At 38.9% G+C, this 17,818-nt stretch overlaps 1 protein-coding gene across 1 annotated transcript; it reads left to right on the forward strand.

The window, feature by feature from the left end:
- Positions 1-2,996: 2,996 nt before the first annotated feature.
- st8sia1 (ST8 alpha-N-acetyl-neuraminide alpha-2,8-sialyltransferase 1) lies at positions 2,997-16,783 on the forward strand. The gene is made up of 5 exons (XM_057855645.1): positions 2,997-3,233; positions 9,877-10,021; positions 13,228-13,337; positions 14,591-14,683; positions 14,754-16,783. Exons 1-5 carry the CDS (start codon positions 3,061-3,063, stop codon positions 15,214-15,216), a joined length of 984 nt encoding a protein of 327 aa, XP_057711628.1. The 5' UTR covers positions 2,997-3,060; the 3' UTR covers positions 15,217-16,783.
- The last annotated feature ends 1,035 nt before the right edge of the window (positions 16,784-17,818 follow it).

Below are 17,818 nucleotides of genomic sequence, written 5' to 3' on the forward strand. Positions count from 1 at the left end.
CTCAAGTCTTCAGACAGTTCCTTGGTCTTTTGATTGATTGACTTTCTTTCCTCCATGCTCAATGTGGTACACACAAGGACACAGATTGAGTCAACTTTAATCCATTTTAACTGGTTGCAAGTGTGATTTAGTTATTGCCACCACCTGTTATGTGCCACTGGTAAGTAGCAGGTGCTGTTAATCACACAAATTAGAGAAGCATCACATGATTTTTCAAAAGGTGACAATACTTTTGTCCGGCCCATTTTTGGAGTTTTGTGTAAAATGATTTAATTTTCTTTTACATTCTCTTTTGTGTTTTTTCATTGCAAGGAAAATAAATGAAGATATTACTACCAACTTTGTAATAGTAATCATTTTCTGGGGGGAAATTGAGCATTATCTGACAGAATTGCAAGAGTGCCAATACTTTTGGCCAGCACCTTAATTGTTAAAGAACGGCATGAGGAACATTCTAATGAAGTTTAGCATCTCGTATGACCAGCACATTCCCCAGACCTCAACATTATTGAGCATTTATAGTCCGTTTTCGAGATTCCATTCAGACATCGATTTCCACTGCAATCATCTCTAAAAGAGTTAGGGCATTCTAACTGAAGAATTGCTTAAAATTCCTTTGGAAACAATACCTCGGAGAATTGAGGCTGTAATTGCCCCAAAGGTGGACCTACACCATATTAAATTAGTTTTTATTGATTTTTTAAAAGTGTTTTAATGATTTAGTCCAACACCTGTATGACTAAACGTGAAAATTGTGGCATGGACTGTGATATATATGGTTTCTCAAGGACGTAGGTTTGCATAGGGACGGTAGGGACAAAACACTAACAACTTTCCAGGATGCTGAAATTGTTCCCACCAACTTTTAAGCTACCTTATTAGCGGTATATAATGACTTTAGTTATATAGGTCATTTAGATTGTCTTCCTATATGTTTTAATTGTTGTAATTGACCCAACCAATTATTAAGTGAATTATTTTCATTATTGTTCAGACTTACGTGTACCTCTTTTCACGAACTGAATGTGCCGGTCCATTTTTATTTTTTTTAACTCCTAAACAGCTGATGACTTGACCCCCTCCGGCACCCCCCACAACACACACACATTAGATATTAGAGATATTTGGGATTTAAGATAGGTTTTTTCATCCAGCAGAAGCCACTTAAGAAATGTAAAAAGACGTCAATGTGTTGGAAGTGGGGAACACACCAGTAATATTGCTACTGAAAGTCTGATCTGCATCACAGTTAGCATAACATCAAACTGTGTGAACTTGCTAACCTGCAAAACTCGACTATGAAGCTTCTTAGAGAGAAGTGTCCTCCTGTTGGGTCTAAACTATGTACTATTCTGCAAAGTAACCCAAGAGAGGACGTAAATAACTGAGACAGGAGACAGAGTGAGATTTTACCAGACGGCCGCTTGGGGAGAGGTCGGAGAGAGCGCAACGTGCCAAATCGGAGTCTCACCGAAGTCTCTCTCAGAGCTCCTCATTCTGCCGTCTTTTTTTTAGGGAGCCGTTGTTATGGTCATGCATTACATCAGTTGCAAGGCGTCATTGTGACGGCAGTTTGTGATTTGCAGCACACCTCTAAGTCAAGTTAGCAACTTTGTTTTGAACACACACACACTCGCACACAATGTGGTTGGGGGAGTACAAACATGTACATTAGTCACTCCGCGCGAGTATGCATTGTTACAGTATTTAACTGTCATTCGCGTCATAGCTTGGGAGTAATTATGGGAGAGCATACTTGTACAACATACAATAAGCTTATCTTACACCTCCTGTATGTGTTTTCTACTGTTAACGTTAAATTAACTGAGAGAAATGTAGTGAACCGAGGTTTAACCCTCCCTAATTTTACTTTTTATTTTATTTATGTGGTTTAATGCAGCCCACTGGAGCTTTCTTTTTTTGTTGTTTTTGTTGAGTTTGGCTGTGCTTGTTGAAAGCAGTTTTAGCTGAAGGACGGCTCCATCTTTAGTATATTTGTTATTCCCTGACAAAATAGTTTTTCAGTTATATTTACTTCTTTATTTAGACCAGTGGTTCTTAACCTGGGTTCGATGGAACCCCAGGGGTTCGGTGCGTAAGTGGAAGGGGTTCAGCGAAGGTTAAGACACGCCCTATTTTCATGTTATCTAAAGATAAAGTGACGTTTTAAACTAGTTTTAAACTCTTTCAACTGCTAGCCCTCTATCTAATGGGAGTTGAAACTGGTTTGCTCAGTGGAAAGTTGACTTGCAATTGGAATGAGATGAAGTAAACTTAGAAAAAGTTCAAATTATTTCATATATAGCTAAGCTAGCGAGCTAATATCTATCAGTTTTGAATTAAAAAAAAAAAAGAATAGTTTTTCATTAAATTCCGAAGGCATCGGTGAATGCAGATGTTAAACTCCTGGGGTTCGGCATCTCTAGCAAGGTTAAGAACCGCTGATTTAGCCAATGTGGAGTGGCCTTAAGACAAATGTTTTTTGTTTTGTTTTGTTTTTAATTAATTCCTGGATAGTTAAGAGATGATTAATAAGTTAGCATTTATTTTGTATGTTGATATAATGTAAGTTATGTTCAAATAATGCAATTTAAATTTGCTCATAAAATCCAGACTTTTTTTTCTGGATTTTATGAGCAAATTTAAATTGCATTATTAAGTTTTCAAAATGTTTCTTTTGACTAAGTTTGACTTAATTGGTGTAGGCTGAATCAATACACATAAAATTTAGTATAAGTCAATACAGATTTATTTTGCATTGATCAATATGAATATCCCGTCCCCAGCAAAAAGTGCGCATGCAGGTTATGCCATATCGTCCCTTTCTACAATCATGTCAAGAGCCTGTTTTTGTTTGGATATATAATCACTGTGTTTAGTTTATTGATTTATTTATTTATTTTAACCAAACTGAACGGGAAGTGACATTGCTTGGTCCCTCCCCTCTTGGCTCCTCATTGGCCGCTCGTCCTAGATTCAGAAATGAGTGCCCCTGAGTGACAGACGCTATTATAAAGCTGCAGCCGGCGAGGAGACTGGATCGAGACGGACGAGTGAGGGATGCGGTGCCACCCGTGCAAGCTGTCGGCGTGTGCTTTGTGCGTGCTGCTTCTCTGCTTGATTTACGTGTTCCCCGTGTATCGGGTACCCCGGGACGAGGAGATCCTGGAAGAGGTGCTACGGCATCATGGCCACGCTTGGAAGAAAAACCAGACTGGCATCGACCTTTATAGGTACGCGCGCGCGCGTGCGCTCACACACTCCATCTAGCTAGACTTGTGTCAATAAATCTCTTCAACTGAGGTGAAATCATTATCAGAGGCAAAGCCGATTTTGAGCTTATGATAAAACAGCTGAGTGTCAGCATTTACGCAATCGTAAATTGATGTTCTCATCGCAAATTGAATAAGCATACCGTACCCTAAAACAAGGCCAAGACCAAAGCTGGCCCAGCCTATACGCAGACTATGCAGCTGCTTAGGGCCCCTGAGCACTAAGGGCCCCCCAATCTGGCAACCTCCTTTTATACGTTTTTAATAGAGCATTGTGAATAATGTGGCGTGCATTGCGGTTTATCTATGCAAACATCCATTTTCTTGTCATTACAACCTGGGGAGTGACGTTGAACCTGCTTTGCGATGATTGGTGCTCAAACTTGCTTGGAAAATAGATGCACGGATATGTCGAAGAGAATTATCTTTCTGGTGCAGAGAAACGAAAGAAGAAGAAAATCGGAGAAGAAAAGAAACAGCAGTATCAAGGCAATAGAGCATGTTGTTGATGTTGAGGTTGTTGTGCAAGACACTCCAACTTGAATGTTGTTGTCAGCTGAGCTTGTCAGTATGTTGTACTGGTAATTGCCATTGGCCGCAGGGCGAATGCAAATAATCAAGCGAATCAAGTAAAGCCGAGCAAGTTGTCACCTGTCGGCAACGGCAAATGTACGGCTTCCTCTGATTGTAGTAAAACGAAATATTGGCATAATATGCATTTGAAATGGTGGGCCAAAAATATGGGCCGCTTGGCATTATTTTGCTCAGGGCCCCCAAATGGCCTGGGCCTGCCCTGGCCAAGACGTAAGCCCAAAATGCGGGATGTCGTTTTCTAATCAACACCCAAAAAATGAATCCTATTTTTGACTAATTATAGCGCTTGAAGTAGTTTTTGTACCAAAAAAAAAAAATCCTTCTCAAGTCTCATGATGAGTTGCTTAACTTGAGGGCAGACAATTTTAATTAATAAAAGAAAAACATGTCAACCCAAAACACTTTTAGTTTGTGGTACATAGCCTTTTCTACAAAATGGAATTTAATTCCTAAAACAACCACTATATGATTCCCCAAATCATGTGATTTTTTAATATTGTGTTTACAGCTGCAACTATCGATTATTTTAGTAGTCGATTAATCGATGAACTTGTCAGCTCGAGTAATCGAGTAATCGGATAAGGAATATAAAAAATACCTAACCTGAGCGTCAAACGGTATTAAAAAAAATAAGTAAATGAGGATATACTGTTTGTACAACAAAAGAACAATTGGCCAACTTACAAAGTAAAAGTCCGCTAGCTTAAATGCTATAAAATGCCAACGTTTTTTTTTTTTTAGAATGCTCGTATTAAATAGTTCAAACACATATTCCCACAAAAAACGGCTAAATATACATTTAAACTAAATTACAAATGCATAAAAAAAAAAAATAAAACATTAGCTCAAGCAAAAACTTAGCTTATGTTGGTCTTAACAGGGAGCAGCTGGATTCAGCTATGTGAAATGAGGCAGACTAGAGGGCGGTGTATCCACCCAAATCAATAAAACTAAATGCAATAACTTTCAAAACAAACAATTACAAAACCACTTTAATTAAACGACTACTCGAAGCAGCAAAATTTAATTCGAATATTTTTTTTCGAATCTAATACTCGAGTTAATAGAATAATCGTTTCAGCACTAATTGTGGTTTGTGTTGTTAAATTCTATAATAACATTGGCAGCAAAATGTAACGGATTAAAATAGCTACTATTTCAGTGGATATATTTTGGTGGAAAACAAAAACAAGAAAAAACATTTTTATGTGTGTCGTTATTTTTGAATTCTCGAATGGAGACAATTCATCCTCAACAATGAATTTTTTTTTGTACTCTATTGTCTATTATTTGTATTTTATTCTACCTCGCATATATTTTGGATGTAATCTCAGGGTTTCCCCTACATAAAAAAGATTGTTGCGCACCGCCACACCAAAATGAAAGCCGCCACGCCTTGAAAATAAGATTTTTTTTTTTTCCTTTTTAAGATTAAAAGATACAGGGATTGGACAAACTAATGGAAACACCTAACATTTTGGCATCATAATCATTAAACATAATTGTTCAAGAATAGCATGAGGAACATTCTAATGAAGTTGAGCATCTCGTATGGCCACCACAATCCCCAGACCTCAACAATATTGAGCATTTATGGTCATTTCTAGAGATTCATTAAAGACGTTGATTTCCACTACAATCGTCTCTAAAAGAGTTTGAGGGTATTCTAACTGAACAATAGCTTAGAATTAATTTGGAAACAATTCACAAGTTGTAGGAATCAATACCTCGTAGAATTGAGGATGTGATTGCCACAAAAAGCGGACCTACACCATATTAAATTGTTTTTTGTTGATTTTTTTAAAGGTGTTTCTATAATTTTGTCCAACCCCTGTACATTTTAACGTATAATTTAACAACAGGGGTGCTCATACATTTTTGCTCCAAGAGCTACTTGTCAAGGAGACAACCTCTCGTGATCTACCTTGACACCATGGGGTGCTGCATAATCCCGAAAAAGTTGCTCACACAACATAATTAACTACGTACAGTATGTATGTACTGTATATCTAAATCTTTTTGTTGTTTTGATGCCACGAGCTACCCACACTAGCGTTGCGATCGACGTAATGGTCACCCCTGGTCTAAATGAATAAATATCACTCATTATTTACTCGGGGTGTAACGGTACACAAAAATCTCGGTTCGGTACGTACCTCGGTTTTGAGGTCACGGTTCGGTTCATTTTTGGTACGGTAAGAAAACAAAATGCAAAATATAAATGTGCTAGTTGTTTATTATACACTTTTGTGCTTTCAACAATAGGGACATTAGCCTATACAAAGCTAGAATTCTGCTCAAAAAGTAGCGGGTGATGATAAAAGAGGATGAAAGATGATAATCCAACAAGAATTTGCCTTTCAGAGCCCGCATATTGGTTTGCTTTCTTTCTGAAAGAAAGAAAAAAGAAGTCATGTGCTAAAGAGAAAAGCAATCCCAATGACAAAGATTTTAACATGTATTTTACAAATGAAATGCCTCAATGAATCATTTTTTTTTTTCTTATGAACGGTTTTCAAAAGCTTTTTTGGTGGATATTCTCAAGTTAAAGCGCCACACAGAAATTAATACATTTAATTGTGTAAGCAGGATCTGTGTATTATTCTTATTATTTAATTACAGGTGTTTTAGCTCATTTCATTTTATTTAAAAGGGCTGTTATTTATTTTATTATGTGTTTATATTTTACAAATATGATGTAGTATTCATTTATATTGTATATTTTATGTTGTATAACTTTAGTTCCTATGTGAATATTAGTTCCTACTAGACCTGAACGATATTGGAAAAAACTATTGCTGCGATTTTTTGGGGGTTTGCGATATTATATTGCGATATTAAAAAACAATATATATATATATATATATTTTTTTTTTTTAAGAAATCTTCACTAGATGACTTGAATAGCTGTTTGGAAAGCCTTTGGATGACTCAGAATGACCAGTGTACAGTTTTTCGTGGTTAATGGGGACCAGAACCTGCCGCGATAAGTGAAAAACAGCGAAGTTGCGCACCGCGCCCCCCAAATTTTTATTTTTTGTGTGTGTGCTCAATGTATTTAGTCAGATTTAGCATTGGAAAGAGATACATATAAGGCATGTTTTTTTTCTCACTTTTTTCTTTTTTCTCCCCAAAGTATGATTTTATATATATATATATATATATATATATATATATATATATATATATATATATATAGATATAGATATATATGTGTATATATTTGTACATATCTCTCTCTCTCTCTCTCTCTCTCTCTCTCTACAAATATATATACTGTATATATATATATATATATATATATATATATATATATATATATATATATATATATATATATATTAATAAATGGTTTTAAGCACTTCAAATGTAATAATTATGATCCGTTTTCATCATTTCAATCATTCAATCATTTTTGAACAAGAATAAAGTACTGTAGTAGAAAAATGCTTGGCTTTATTAAATACTTCTGTTTATCTACCTTAGCTGTGACTCTTGATGGACATGTAGAAATTACAAACTCCTCATGATCACTTGTGGCATTTAATTTATATGTCTCAAATGTCTCCACACACACATTCATTCCAAAGCAGCTTCCTTGCAGAAACTGTTTAACAAGTTAAACGATGATTGACAGTTGCTGCGCTGTGATGTCCGCTTCTTTGGCAAGATCAAAGATACCAGCATTGTTAACTTTAATAACCAAGTGCTGCAGTGACTTTGAGGTTCAAAGAGCTGGGAGAGGGAGGGTGTGAGGCTCTGCGCAGAGCAGAAAGCAGGGTGTATATGGATTTTAAAAAAATAAAAACTATCGCACGTCCTTGCGATGGGACTATCGCGCACGCACACATCGCGATGGCGATGTTTAAACGATATATCGTTCAGGCTTGGTTCCTACTTGTTTTGTTGTGGTAGGAGGGTTTTGTATTGAACACGGGGCCGTGTTGGTTATTATTATAGCAGAGAAGACAGCAGTAAATCAACAAAGACAAGTCAACTGTGCACCGATCGACCACTCAAGAGATCTGATGGACTCAAAAAGTGGGTTACGATTGCATATTAGTACGAAAATCGACCGGATCCAACGTATTTTTACAGGAGTGACTTCCGGTCTGCCCGATCCTAGGTAGTAGTATTGACGCAGGAGGGCCGCGTCTCGCGTCAAATAATAAACTCTGCCATTCTTTTCGCGTGCGTCGCATTGAGACGCTTCTGGGACGCGCGGCCGCACTGCGACTGGTGTGCATTGGCTGATTGACTTTAACGCCCGCGTTTCACTGTGTTCTTGCGGAGGCCACGTTGTCGCACCGTTGACGTTTCTGGGTTATATACTGTCCTACCCTGTTGGTCCTCATTATAGTAGAGAATACGGAGTAAATATAATCTACAAAAAGAAACTGTAACCCGATCGACTCACAGCCTCGAAAAGTAAGGGTTACATTACGTCAGAAACTCGTTCGGTACGCCTCAGTTCCGAACCGAACACCCCGTACCGAAACGGTTCAATACAAATACATGTACCATTACACCCTTATTATTTACACACTATTTACTATAACTCCTCTGAAATAGCACGTCAAATACAAATTGTTCCTTTACCCGCTTTATTTTTCAAATCACATCAGTTCTCCTGTTTTTAGTAGCATGTCACTACTAAAAACGACCCCCCTGCAAGGCACTGTAAAATAGTCTAGATTCTTGGTTGAAAGCAAAAACAGGCAATCCGCATTTATTTTACATAAACATTGCGAACTATGATGCTAGACAGTAAGCAAATGTAGTGGCGGCCTTATGTAAACAAAGAACTTTTTCCGTTGAAAATTCTTGTGAATAAATGCTTAAATCCCTGAATTCTTGATAGGTATGGACGTAAAACAGTCTCGATTCTTGGTTAAAAGCACATAAAATGTGCATTTAGCATTTATTTTACGTAAATTTTGCAAACTATGATCCTAGTTAGTAAGCAAATGAAGCGGCGGCCTTACGTAAACATTAAGCTTTTTCTGGTGAAAATTCTTGTGAATAAATGCTTAAATCCCTGAATTCTTTATAGATATGGAGGTAAAACAGTCTCGATTCTTGGTTAAAAGCAATAAAATAAAAAATAAAAAACGTGCAGCTACCATTTGTTTGACATAAATAATACGAACTATGATGCTAGTCAGTAAGCAAATGTAGCAGCGGCCTTGTGTAAACAAAGAGCTTTTTCCGTTGAAAATTCTTGTGAATAAATGCTTAAAACCCTGAATTCTTGATAGATATGGACCTAAAACAGTCTCGATTCTTGGTTAAAAGCAAAAAGAAACGTGCAGTTAGCATTTGCAGTATTTTACATAATTATTGCGAACTATGATGCTAGTCATTAAGCAAATGTAGCAGCTGCCTTATGTAAACAAAGAATTTTTTTTTGTTGAAAATTCTTGTGAATAAACACTTAAATCCCTGAATTCTTGATAGATATGGACGTAAAACAGTCTCGATTCTTAGTTAAAAGCAAAAAAAAAAAACATGCAGTTAGCATTTATTTTGCGTATATATTGCAAACTATGACGCTAATACCGTAGCAGTTAATCTCTCCCATTGATTTTTTTTCACAACGTTTCAATATGCATGCATGGTATGAAAAATAAATTAATCACCTTGAATCCTCGAACAAATCACTCCTGAGACAATCCTTCCTGTTTGTATGCAGTACAGCTTTCGTACTTTTTCAACCTAAATCCGGCGTTGGATCGCTGCATGTGTCGCTCCGACCGACTGCGACTAACTGAAGCGGAGTGTGGGATGGCCCCCTACTTGAAGGCGTGGCGCAGTGCTTGTTGAATATGACCAGTCTATATAATTATGTAGTCTATGGACGGCGATACCTCGCCACCAGTCAAGTGGATTGGATGTTTATTACCGTCATTGTGTTTACCTGTCTTTTGATTGGTGCGAATACGACATTTAAAACCCTATATTTATTTTTTGTCAGCGTAACTCATTTTGCTTTGTTTTGCCCCGCCCCCAGGAAGCTGCTGAACGAGTGCTGCGCCCCCCAGCGTCTGTTCGCGTTGACCAAGGAGAACACGCCGGTGGGCAAATCCTTATGGTACGACCAAGAGTTCCACCGCTCTCACTTGGTCGATAATGAGTCCCACTCAATATTTGTGCAGGTGAGCATAGATGAGTTTTTTTCTTTTGCACTCAGCACAATATGATGCCGCTGTGGTTTTACCATTTGAATCAGGCACGGGGTGGGTTGGGCCGATATTATTACTCGGGCACATTAGAGATTGTTCACTCACATAGGCAATAGAAACAGTTCTTCCCTCCTGTTGTCTTTGCATACAATATGAGAAGGTCCCACTGGGTGTATTTTTAACCAAATAAGGCACTCTTTGTAGAGGTGTTTTGGGCCCGCTCGAATAATCGAGATGATCAGCGAGGCCTCAGACTAATATCCTGCTGAAAAGGAAAAAGGGGGGGTTGAGATGAATATCTGACCCTAATTTGCAGAAGCGAGCTGTGCATGCTCATTCATGAAGGGGGAGGTGAATAGAAATACACATAACAGAAGCTGAGTGCTCATGCGAAACCTTTCAGAGGTCGGACTGGGAAATTGTACAAAAATAGCAGGAATTTGATCTTCAAACTATCATTTTTACCCCTTAAATTAAACAGTGCTTCAACCTTTTTATAGGTTGTGACACCAAATTAGCAATTAGCGTTACATGGTTTGTGTGTGTGTGTGTGTGTGTGTGTGTGTGTGTTTGTGTAATTTATGCGGAAAGAAATGAATTTCATCTATTTTGGAATTACCCAGTAATGTGTGAGCAGTGAAGCACTTTAAAGCCCCTTTCACACACTCCGAAACACCAGGAATATCGTTGGATTTAACCATGTTGCAATTGTATGTGAAAACAATTTCCCGGGTAGACTGACACGGAGGTTACGCAGACATTTCACGGGTCGTGTCTTAGTATAATGTCCGGGCGTGAAAGCAGATGTTAAATTCCCGGGTCACAGCACAATGCCTAATGACAATATCATGGCGGGCCAATCGTCACTTCCTCCTTCTTCGCAGTGAGACAAAAAGCGGTAATCAAACATTGCAATTATTAACATAGCAAGCTAAAAAAGGCTAAATTGAACTGAAGACATAAAAAAATTAAATTGCTACGCGATCGAAGAGCCAAGTAAGAAAGTCCATCGTCCATCTTTGGAAATGTGTGGTTTATTTCGTTGCCGATGTTAGGGTCCGGTACTACGGAAACAAGGTTGTACTTCAAAGCACAAAACAACGGAGGGACGCGTTCAAGGGTTTATTAAATACAAAAATACAAGCGATCGCTGAAAAGGGGGAATTACACAATGCGTCCGTGACAGTAGAACTGAGGAAGAGAGTCCGTTGTCCATCTTTGGAAATGTGTGGTTTATTTTGTTGCTGATGTCAGGGTCCGCTACTGCGGAAACAAGGTTGTACTAGCTTAAATGCTATAAAATACTAAAGGTTTTTTTTTTTTTTTACAATGCTCTCAACAAATGGTTCAGACACATGTTCCCACAAAAAACGGTTAAATATACCTATAAACTAAATAATAAATGCATTAAAAACATTAGCTCAAACAAAAACTTGGCTAATGTTGGCCTAAACAGGGAGCAGCTGGTTTGAGCCATGAGAAATGAGTTATATTCATTGTTGCCACCCAAATCAATAAAACTACATGCAAACACTTTCAAAATAAACCACTACAACACCACTTTAATTAAACAAATACTCGAAGCAACAACATTTAATTTGAATATTTTTTTCTAATCAAATACTCGAGTTAATCGTTTAATCGTTGCAGCACTAAATGTTAGGGTCCGAGGGTCCGCTACTGCGGAAAGAAGGTTGCACTTCAGAGCACAAAACAACGGAGGGAGGTGTTCAAGGGTTTATTAAATACAAAAATACACGCTATCGCTGAAAAGGGGGAATTACACAATGTGTCCGTGACAGTGGAACTGAGGAAGATTCCATCCAATGTGTGCTTAATTTTGTTGCCAATGTTAGGGTCTGCTACTGCGGAAGCAAGGTTGTACTTCAAAGCAGAAAACAACGGAGGGAAGTGTTCAATGGTTTATTAAATACAAAAATACACGCGATCGTGAAAAAGGGGGAATTACACAATGTGTCCGGGACAGTAGAACACAGGAAGAGAGTTCGTTGTCCATCTTTGGAAATAATCGTGTGAAAGGGCTTAAATGTTACTGAAAAGTTGACATGCGATCAGTAAAAACAAAATAATAATATTTTCTACAAAACTGTAAGCCTTAAAACATACTTGATCCCTTTCATGATTGAACCAGTTTTCAGAAAGCAGAAATGATTCCTTTGATCAATTATCACCGGTTGTGAAATTGTTTTATCCGTAATCTGGACAATGTTTAACACTGCCCCCTGTTGTTTTGGAGTGTCACTTTCAGGGCAAATTGCATCGTTTTTCCCCATAAGAATCATAAATAAAGCGTGAGTTACTTGAGAAAATGCTTTGAAGGAAGTCACATTTCCCTGAACAGTGGAGGCCTCATTTGCATAACTGCCGCGTCTTCCTCGCGCCTTATTCTTCTTTACCACGTGACTCTCTGCGCGACGCCCGACTATTTTTAGCACCTCATGTACAGGAGTGTTTTTGCTAGGTCTGATGCACACTGTAGCTTTTTTTCCCCAAGTGCTGCGATTTAATGCTCACTGCACAGACGAGCTTTCATTCTCAGGGCTCTTATTGCATTTGGACATTAGCCAGGGAATGTACTAAACATGCCAACTGGGTGGGTCATGCATCATACAGTAGTCATGTAAAATATCTGGCTTCTAAAGGGAAACAATCTTCCTTTGAGTGTTAACAGTCTCATATTTGTAAGTGACAACTTTTATGCTCATGAAAAGATGAGCAATATACCACATATTTGAGACTCGAAGTCGTACTGCACCTAAAAATGCATTTTTTAAGATTTGTTTTGAAACCAACCGATAGACATTTAATGTTTAAATTAAAGTTAGAAAAATAACAACAAAATTGGCTTCATCTCATGGCTGGTAGCCCAACAACTGAACATCCAAAGATGACGCAATTATAATAACATCTTTGAGTGAAGACAGATGAGCCTCGTGGATTTCTGTGTTAGCCGAAGCCAAGCATGCTTCCAGAGGGCTGTATAGCAGAGGCGGTGGGATGGGTTTTATTATCTGTGTCACTCCTGGTTTCTTATAGCTCAGATTTAAATCATTGTATGCCATTGATGATAATAGACAACCAATCCATTTGAGTTTAGAGGGCTGACAGTGTGTAGATGTCCATCTCTGTCATTTTAAGTTACTCACTGTTTTCCCCAGGCCAGCCCTCTCCCGCTCCCCCTGAAGAAGTGTGCCGTGGTGGGCAACGGAGGCATCCTCCGGCACAGCCAGTGCGGCCGCGCCATCGACAAGGCCGACTTTGTCATGAGGTGACCTCCGCTGCCGCAACCTGTCGACCTTGACAGTAGAGAAACTCCGGTTTGACTGGCTGTTCCGCTTATGGAAGGCTTACGTCATTTTGGCTACTTTGCATTGCAGTCACTGAGAGCTCCAAATGCAAAAACTAAAAACTTCAGTGTTTACTGAATAGTTATGAGTATAGTGGTATGAGAAAGTAGCTGGATCTTTTGGAATTTCTCACAGTTCTGCATAAAATCACAATCAATTGTGATCTGATCTTTGTCAAAATCACACAGATGAAAAAACTGTCTGCTTGAACTCAAACCACCCGAACATTTATAGGTTTGCATATTTTAATGAGGATAGCATGCAAACAATGACAGAAGGGTGAATCATAAGTAAGTGAACCCTCTGCCTAAGGAGACTTAAAGAGCAGTTGAAACCAGTTTTCACGAGGGCTGTCAAACGATTAAAATTTTTAATCGAGTTAATTACGGCTTAAAAATCAATTAATCGTAATTAATCGCAATTCAGACCATCTATAAAATATGCCATATTTTTCTTTAAATTATTGTTGGAATGGAAAGATAAGACACAAGACTGATATATACATTCAACATACGGTACATAAGTACTGTATTTGTTTATTATAACAATAAATCAACAAGATGGCATTAACATTATTAACATTCTTTTAAAGCGATCCATGGATAGAAAGACTTGTAGTTCTTAAAAGATAAATGTTAGTACAAGTTATAGAAATTTTATATTAAAACCCCTCTAAATGTTTTCGTTTGAATAAAATTTGTAAAATTTTCAATCAAAAAATAAACTAGTAGCCCGCCATTGTTGATGTCAATAATTACACAATGCTCATGGGTGCTGCAGCCCATAAAATCAGTCGCACCCAAGTGCCAGCAGAGGGTGATTAAACGTCAAAAAACACAAGTAACAAGTGGACTTTGCACTGTTCTGTCATTTTAATCTGTTTGAGCGGGGCATGTGCGTTACTCCGTTTTTTCGTCCGTGTGATTTTGACAAAGATCAGATCACATTTGATGGCGATTTCATGCAGAAATGTGAGAAAATCAAAAAGGTTGAGATACTTTTTATACTACTGTAGATTATGTAGTGGCTACTATTTTCCTGATCTTTGTCCAAATTTACCTCCCAGCAAGTCTGAATGAATGACTTGCTGTTTATTTGCATGACTCCAGCTTGCTAACCTGTCAATAGTGATTACAGTGGTTCAGATGCCTTAACATGTTTTGTCTTTGTGTAGGTGTAACCTCCCACCGCTCTCTAAAGAATACGTGGATGACGTAGGCACCAAAACGCACCTGGTGACGGCCAACCCAAGCATCATTGAGAAGAAGTGAGCGCACGGTACATTTTATGGAATACACACTGTATATACACAAGTAAGTAATGAGGTGTCCCCTCAGATACCAGAGCCTGCTGTGGCGTCGCAAGTCCTTCGTGGACTACATTAAGGCGTACGGCTCCAGCTTCATCTACATGCCGGGCTTCTCCACGCTTGCCGGTACCGAATTGTCTAAACGCGTCGCCTACACGCTGGCGGACTCTTCGTCCAACCTCACCATGCTGTTCGCCAACCCTCACTTCCTGAACGTGGTGGGTCAGTTCTGGAAGGAGCGCGGCGTGCATGCCCGCCGCCTCTCCACAGGCCTCTTTATGGTCAGCCTGGCTTTGGGCCTGTGCGACGAGGTCAGCGTCTACGGCTTCTGGCCCTTGCCCACCGACCTGGAGAAGAAGCCTATCAGTCACCACTATTACGACAACATGCAGCCCGACCGCTGGATCCACGCTATGCCCGAGGAGTTCGTGCAGCTGTGGGAGCTGCACAAAAGCGGGACACTGCGCGTCAATCTGGGAAGCTGCGGTTAAGCGCTCAAACAATCCTGTGGTGTTGTTACTAGATCTTCCACACCCACGTGGCCGTTGGCCAAAAGGTGAGGGAGAGGAACTTCGGGAATTGAAAATTCCGTGGGTGAGGGAGGAAGGATTTATTCTGCCTGGCAGAAGTTTTGCCTATCGAGCATTTTCAATATCCTACAAGTGCGCTTCAAAAACTATCTACTAGTACTCTCAAATAAGATTATTTAGTGTATTAGTAGCGGGACACTTTTTCTACTGCTGAACGACATTTCTGCAACTCCATGTCACTAGGGAACCACCTAATAGCATCTAGTAGAATTTAATTACCGTATTGGCCCGAATATGAGAGTGTTTTTTTTGCATTGAAATAAGACTGAAAAAGTGGGGGTCGTCTTATATTCGCGGTCTAGACATTATACCCATTCACGACGCTAGATGGCGCCAGATATCATTGAAGCAATGTTCTGTCATGACAGATCTCGGCTACTCTCAAGTTTAACCAGTTTGCATTATTTTATTGCAATGTTTTCACTTATTCAGATTTGTTTCAAGACTACAGTTACAGTTAGATTTCACTTTGATGGTTGATGCAGTTATTGAAATTTTGTTGTTTTATCCCAATCTGGCACAACCAGAAGCTATTCATTTACAAATGTGATTGCACTTTCATTTACATATTTAAATGTTCAGATATTAAGATTTGAATGAGGCAAAAAAACATGCTTTTTCTCTCAAATGTATTGTTATAATCATTTGTTTAGGATGTACTGGAAATATTTTCTGTATAAAAATTAATTTGGTGTTCAAAAAGTCTTTTTTTTTCAGACTTGAGTCTTGAAAAAGAGGGGGTCGTGTTATAATCAGGGCCGTCTTATATTCGGGCCAATACAGTATGTCACTCGCAGAGGTGTGTAGTAACCAGTGTTGTCACAGATTACTTGAAAAAGTAATTTAATTACTGATTACTGATTACTCCTCAAAAAAGTAATCTAGTTACTGATTACTTTATTATCAAAGTAAATAAGTTACTTTAAAAGTAATTTGTCAGTTACTTTCCCCAATTTTTCTCCCTTTGCTGCCTGAACAGAAAAATTTCATTGCATGTAATTGAATTTTTCAGATAAGGCTTTTTCTTCGAGTTAGCAGGGGTTTAGTTAGTCGATGGAGTTGATTTCAACCACCTTTGACTTGCGCTAGCTCAGCCACTCTGGAGCCCTGAACCTAACAAATAACTGACAAACTGCAAGGAATTTGTTCAAAACAACTCCAACGACAAATTAAACAACCACTAACTCGAAGATTAAGCCTAATGTCAAAAATTCTGAACCCCACTTTAAAATAAAGACCTAGCCGTTAAAATGATGTCTATAAAAGTTGTAAAGCAATAAAACAACAAAAATGAAATGAGCAAGAATCCTATAAAGTATTTCATAATGCATGCAGTATAGGCCAAAGGTTTGGAGACACCTCAAGGGTGGATACTTTGAAGAATGTAGAAGATAAAACCTGTTTTCAAGTACAGTGGGGCAAATAAGTATTTTGTCAACCACTAATTGTGCAAGTTCTCCCACTTGAAAATATTAGAGAGGCCTGTAATTGTCAACATGGTTAAACCTCAACCCTCAGAGACAGAATATAGAAGAACAAAAACCAGACAATCACATTGTTTGATTTTTAAAATAATTTATTTGCAAATCATGGTGGAAAATAAGTATTTGGTCGATACCAAAAGTTCATCTCAATACTTTGTTGTGTACCCTTTGTTGGCAATAACAGAGGCCAAACATTTTCTGTAAATCTTCACAAGCTTTTCACACACTGTTTGTGGTGTTTTGGCCCATTCCTCCATGCAGATCTCCTCTAGAACAGTGATGTTTTGGGGCCGTCGTCGGGCAACACGGACTTTCAACTCCCTCCTCGCCCTGTGGCGTCAAAGTGATTACAAGAACGGGGAGCAAAAATCCCAGAACCACACATGGGGACCTAGTGAGTGACCTACAGAGAGCTGGGACCACAGTAACAAAGGCTACTATCAGTAACATAATGCGCCGCCAGGGACTCAAATCCTGCACTGCCAGACGTGTCCCCCTGCTGAAGAAAGTACACATCCAGGCCCGTCTGCGGTTCGCTAGAGAGCATTTGGATGATCCAGAAGAGGACTGGGAGAATGTGTTATGGTCAGATGAAATCAAAATAGAACTTTTTGGTAGAAACACAGGTTCTCTTGTTTGGAGGAAAAAGAATACTGAATTGCACCATACCCAATGTGAAGCATGGGGGTGGAAACATCCTTCCTTGGGGCTGTTTTTCTGCAAAGGGACCAGGACGACTGATCTGTGTAAAGGAAAGCATGAATGGGGCCATGTATCGACAGATTTTGAGTGAAAATCTCCTTCAATCAGCAAGGGCATTGAAGATGGCTGGGTCTTTCAGCATGACAATGATCCCAAACACACAGCCAGGGCAACAAAGGAGTGGCTTCGTAAGAAGCATTTCAAGGTCCTGGAGTGGCCTAGTCAGTCTCCAGGTCCCAACCCCATAGAAAATCTGCTGAGGGAGTTGAAAGTCCGTGTTGCCCAACGACAGCCCCAAAACATCACTGCTCTAGAGG

Source organism: Corythoichthys intestinalis, chromosome 13 (assembly GCF_030265065.1).
Source record: "Corythoichthys intestinalis isolate RoL2023-P3 chromosome 13, ASM3026506v1, whole genome shotgun sequence".
In the NCBI taxonomy this organism is placed as follows: domain Eukaryota; kingdom Metazoa; phylum Chordata; class Actinopteri; order Syngnathiformes; family Syngnathidae; genus Corythoichthys; species Corythoichthys intestinalis.

Excerpts from the sequence above, each read along its gene's own strand:
- st8sia1 (XM_057855645.1), top strand. The coding sequence starts at position 3,061 with ATGCGGTGCCACCCGTGCAAGCTGTCGGCGTGTGCTTTGTGCGTGCTG. Across the intron at positions 10,022-13,227 it reads CCCACTCAATATTTGTGCAG|GCCAGCCCTCTCCCGCTCCC; the intron begins GTGAGCATAGAT and ends TGTTTTCCCCAG. Across the intron at positions 13,338-14,590 it reads AAGGCCGACTTTGTCATGAG|GTGTAACCTCCCACCGCTCT; the intron begins GTGACCTCCGCT and ends GTCTTTGTGTAG.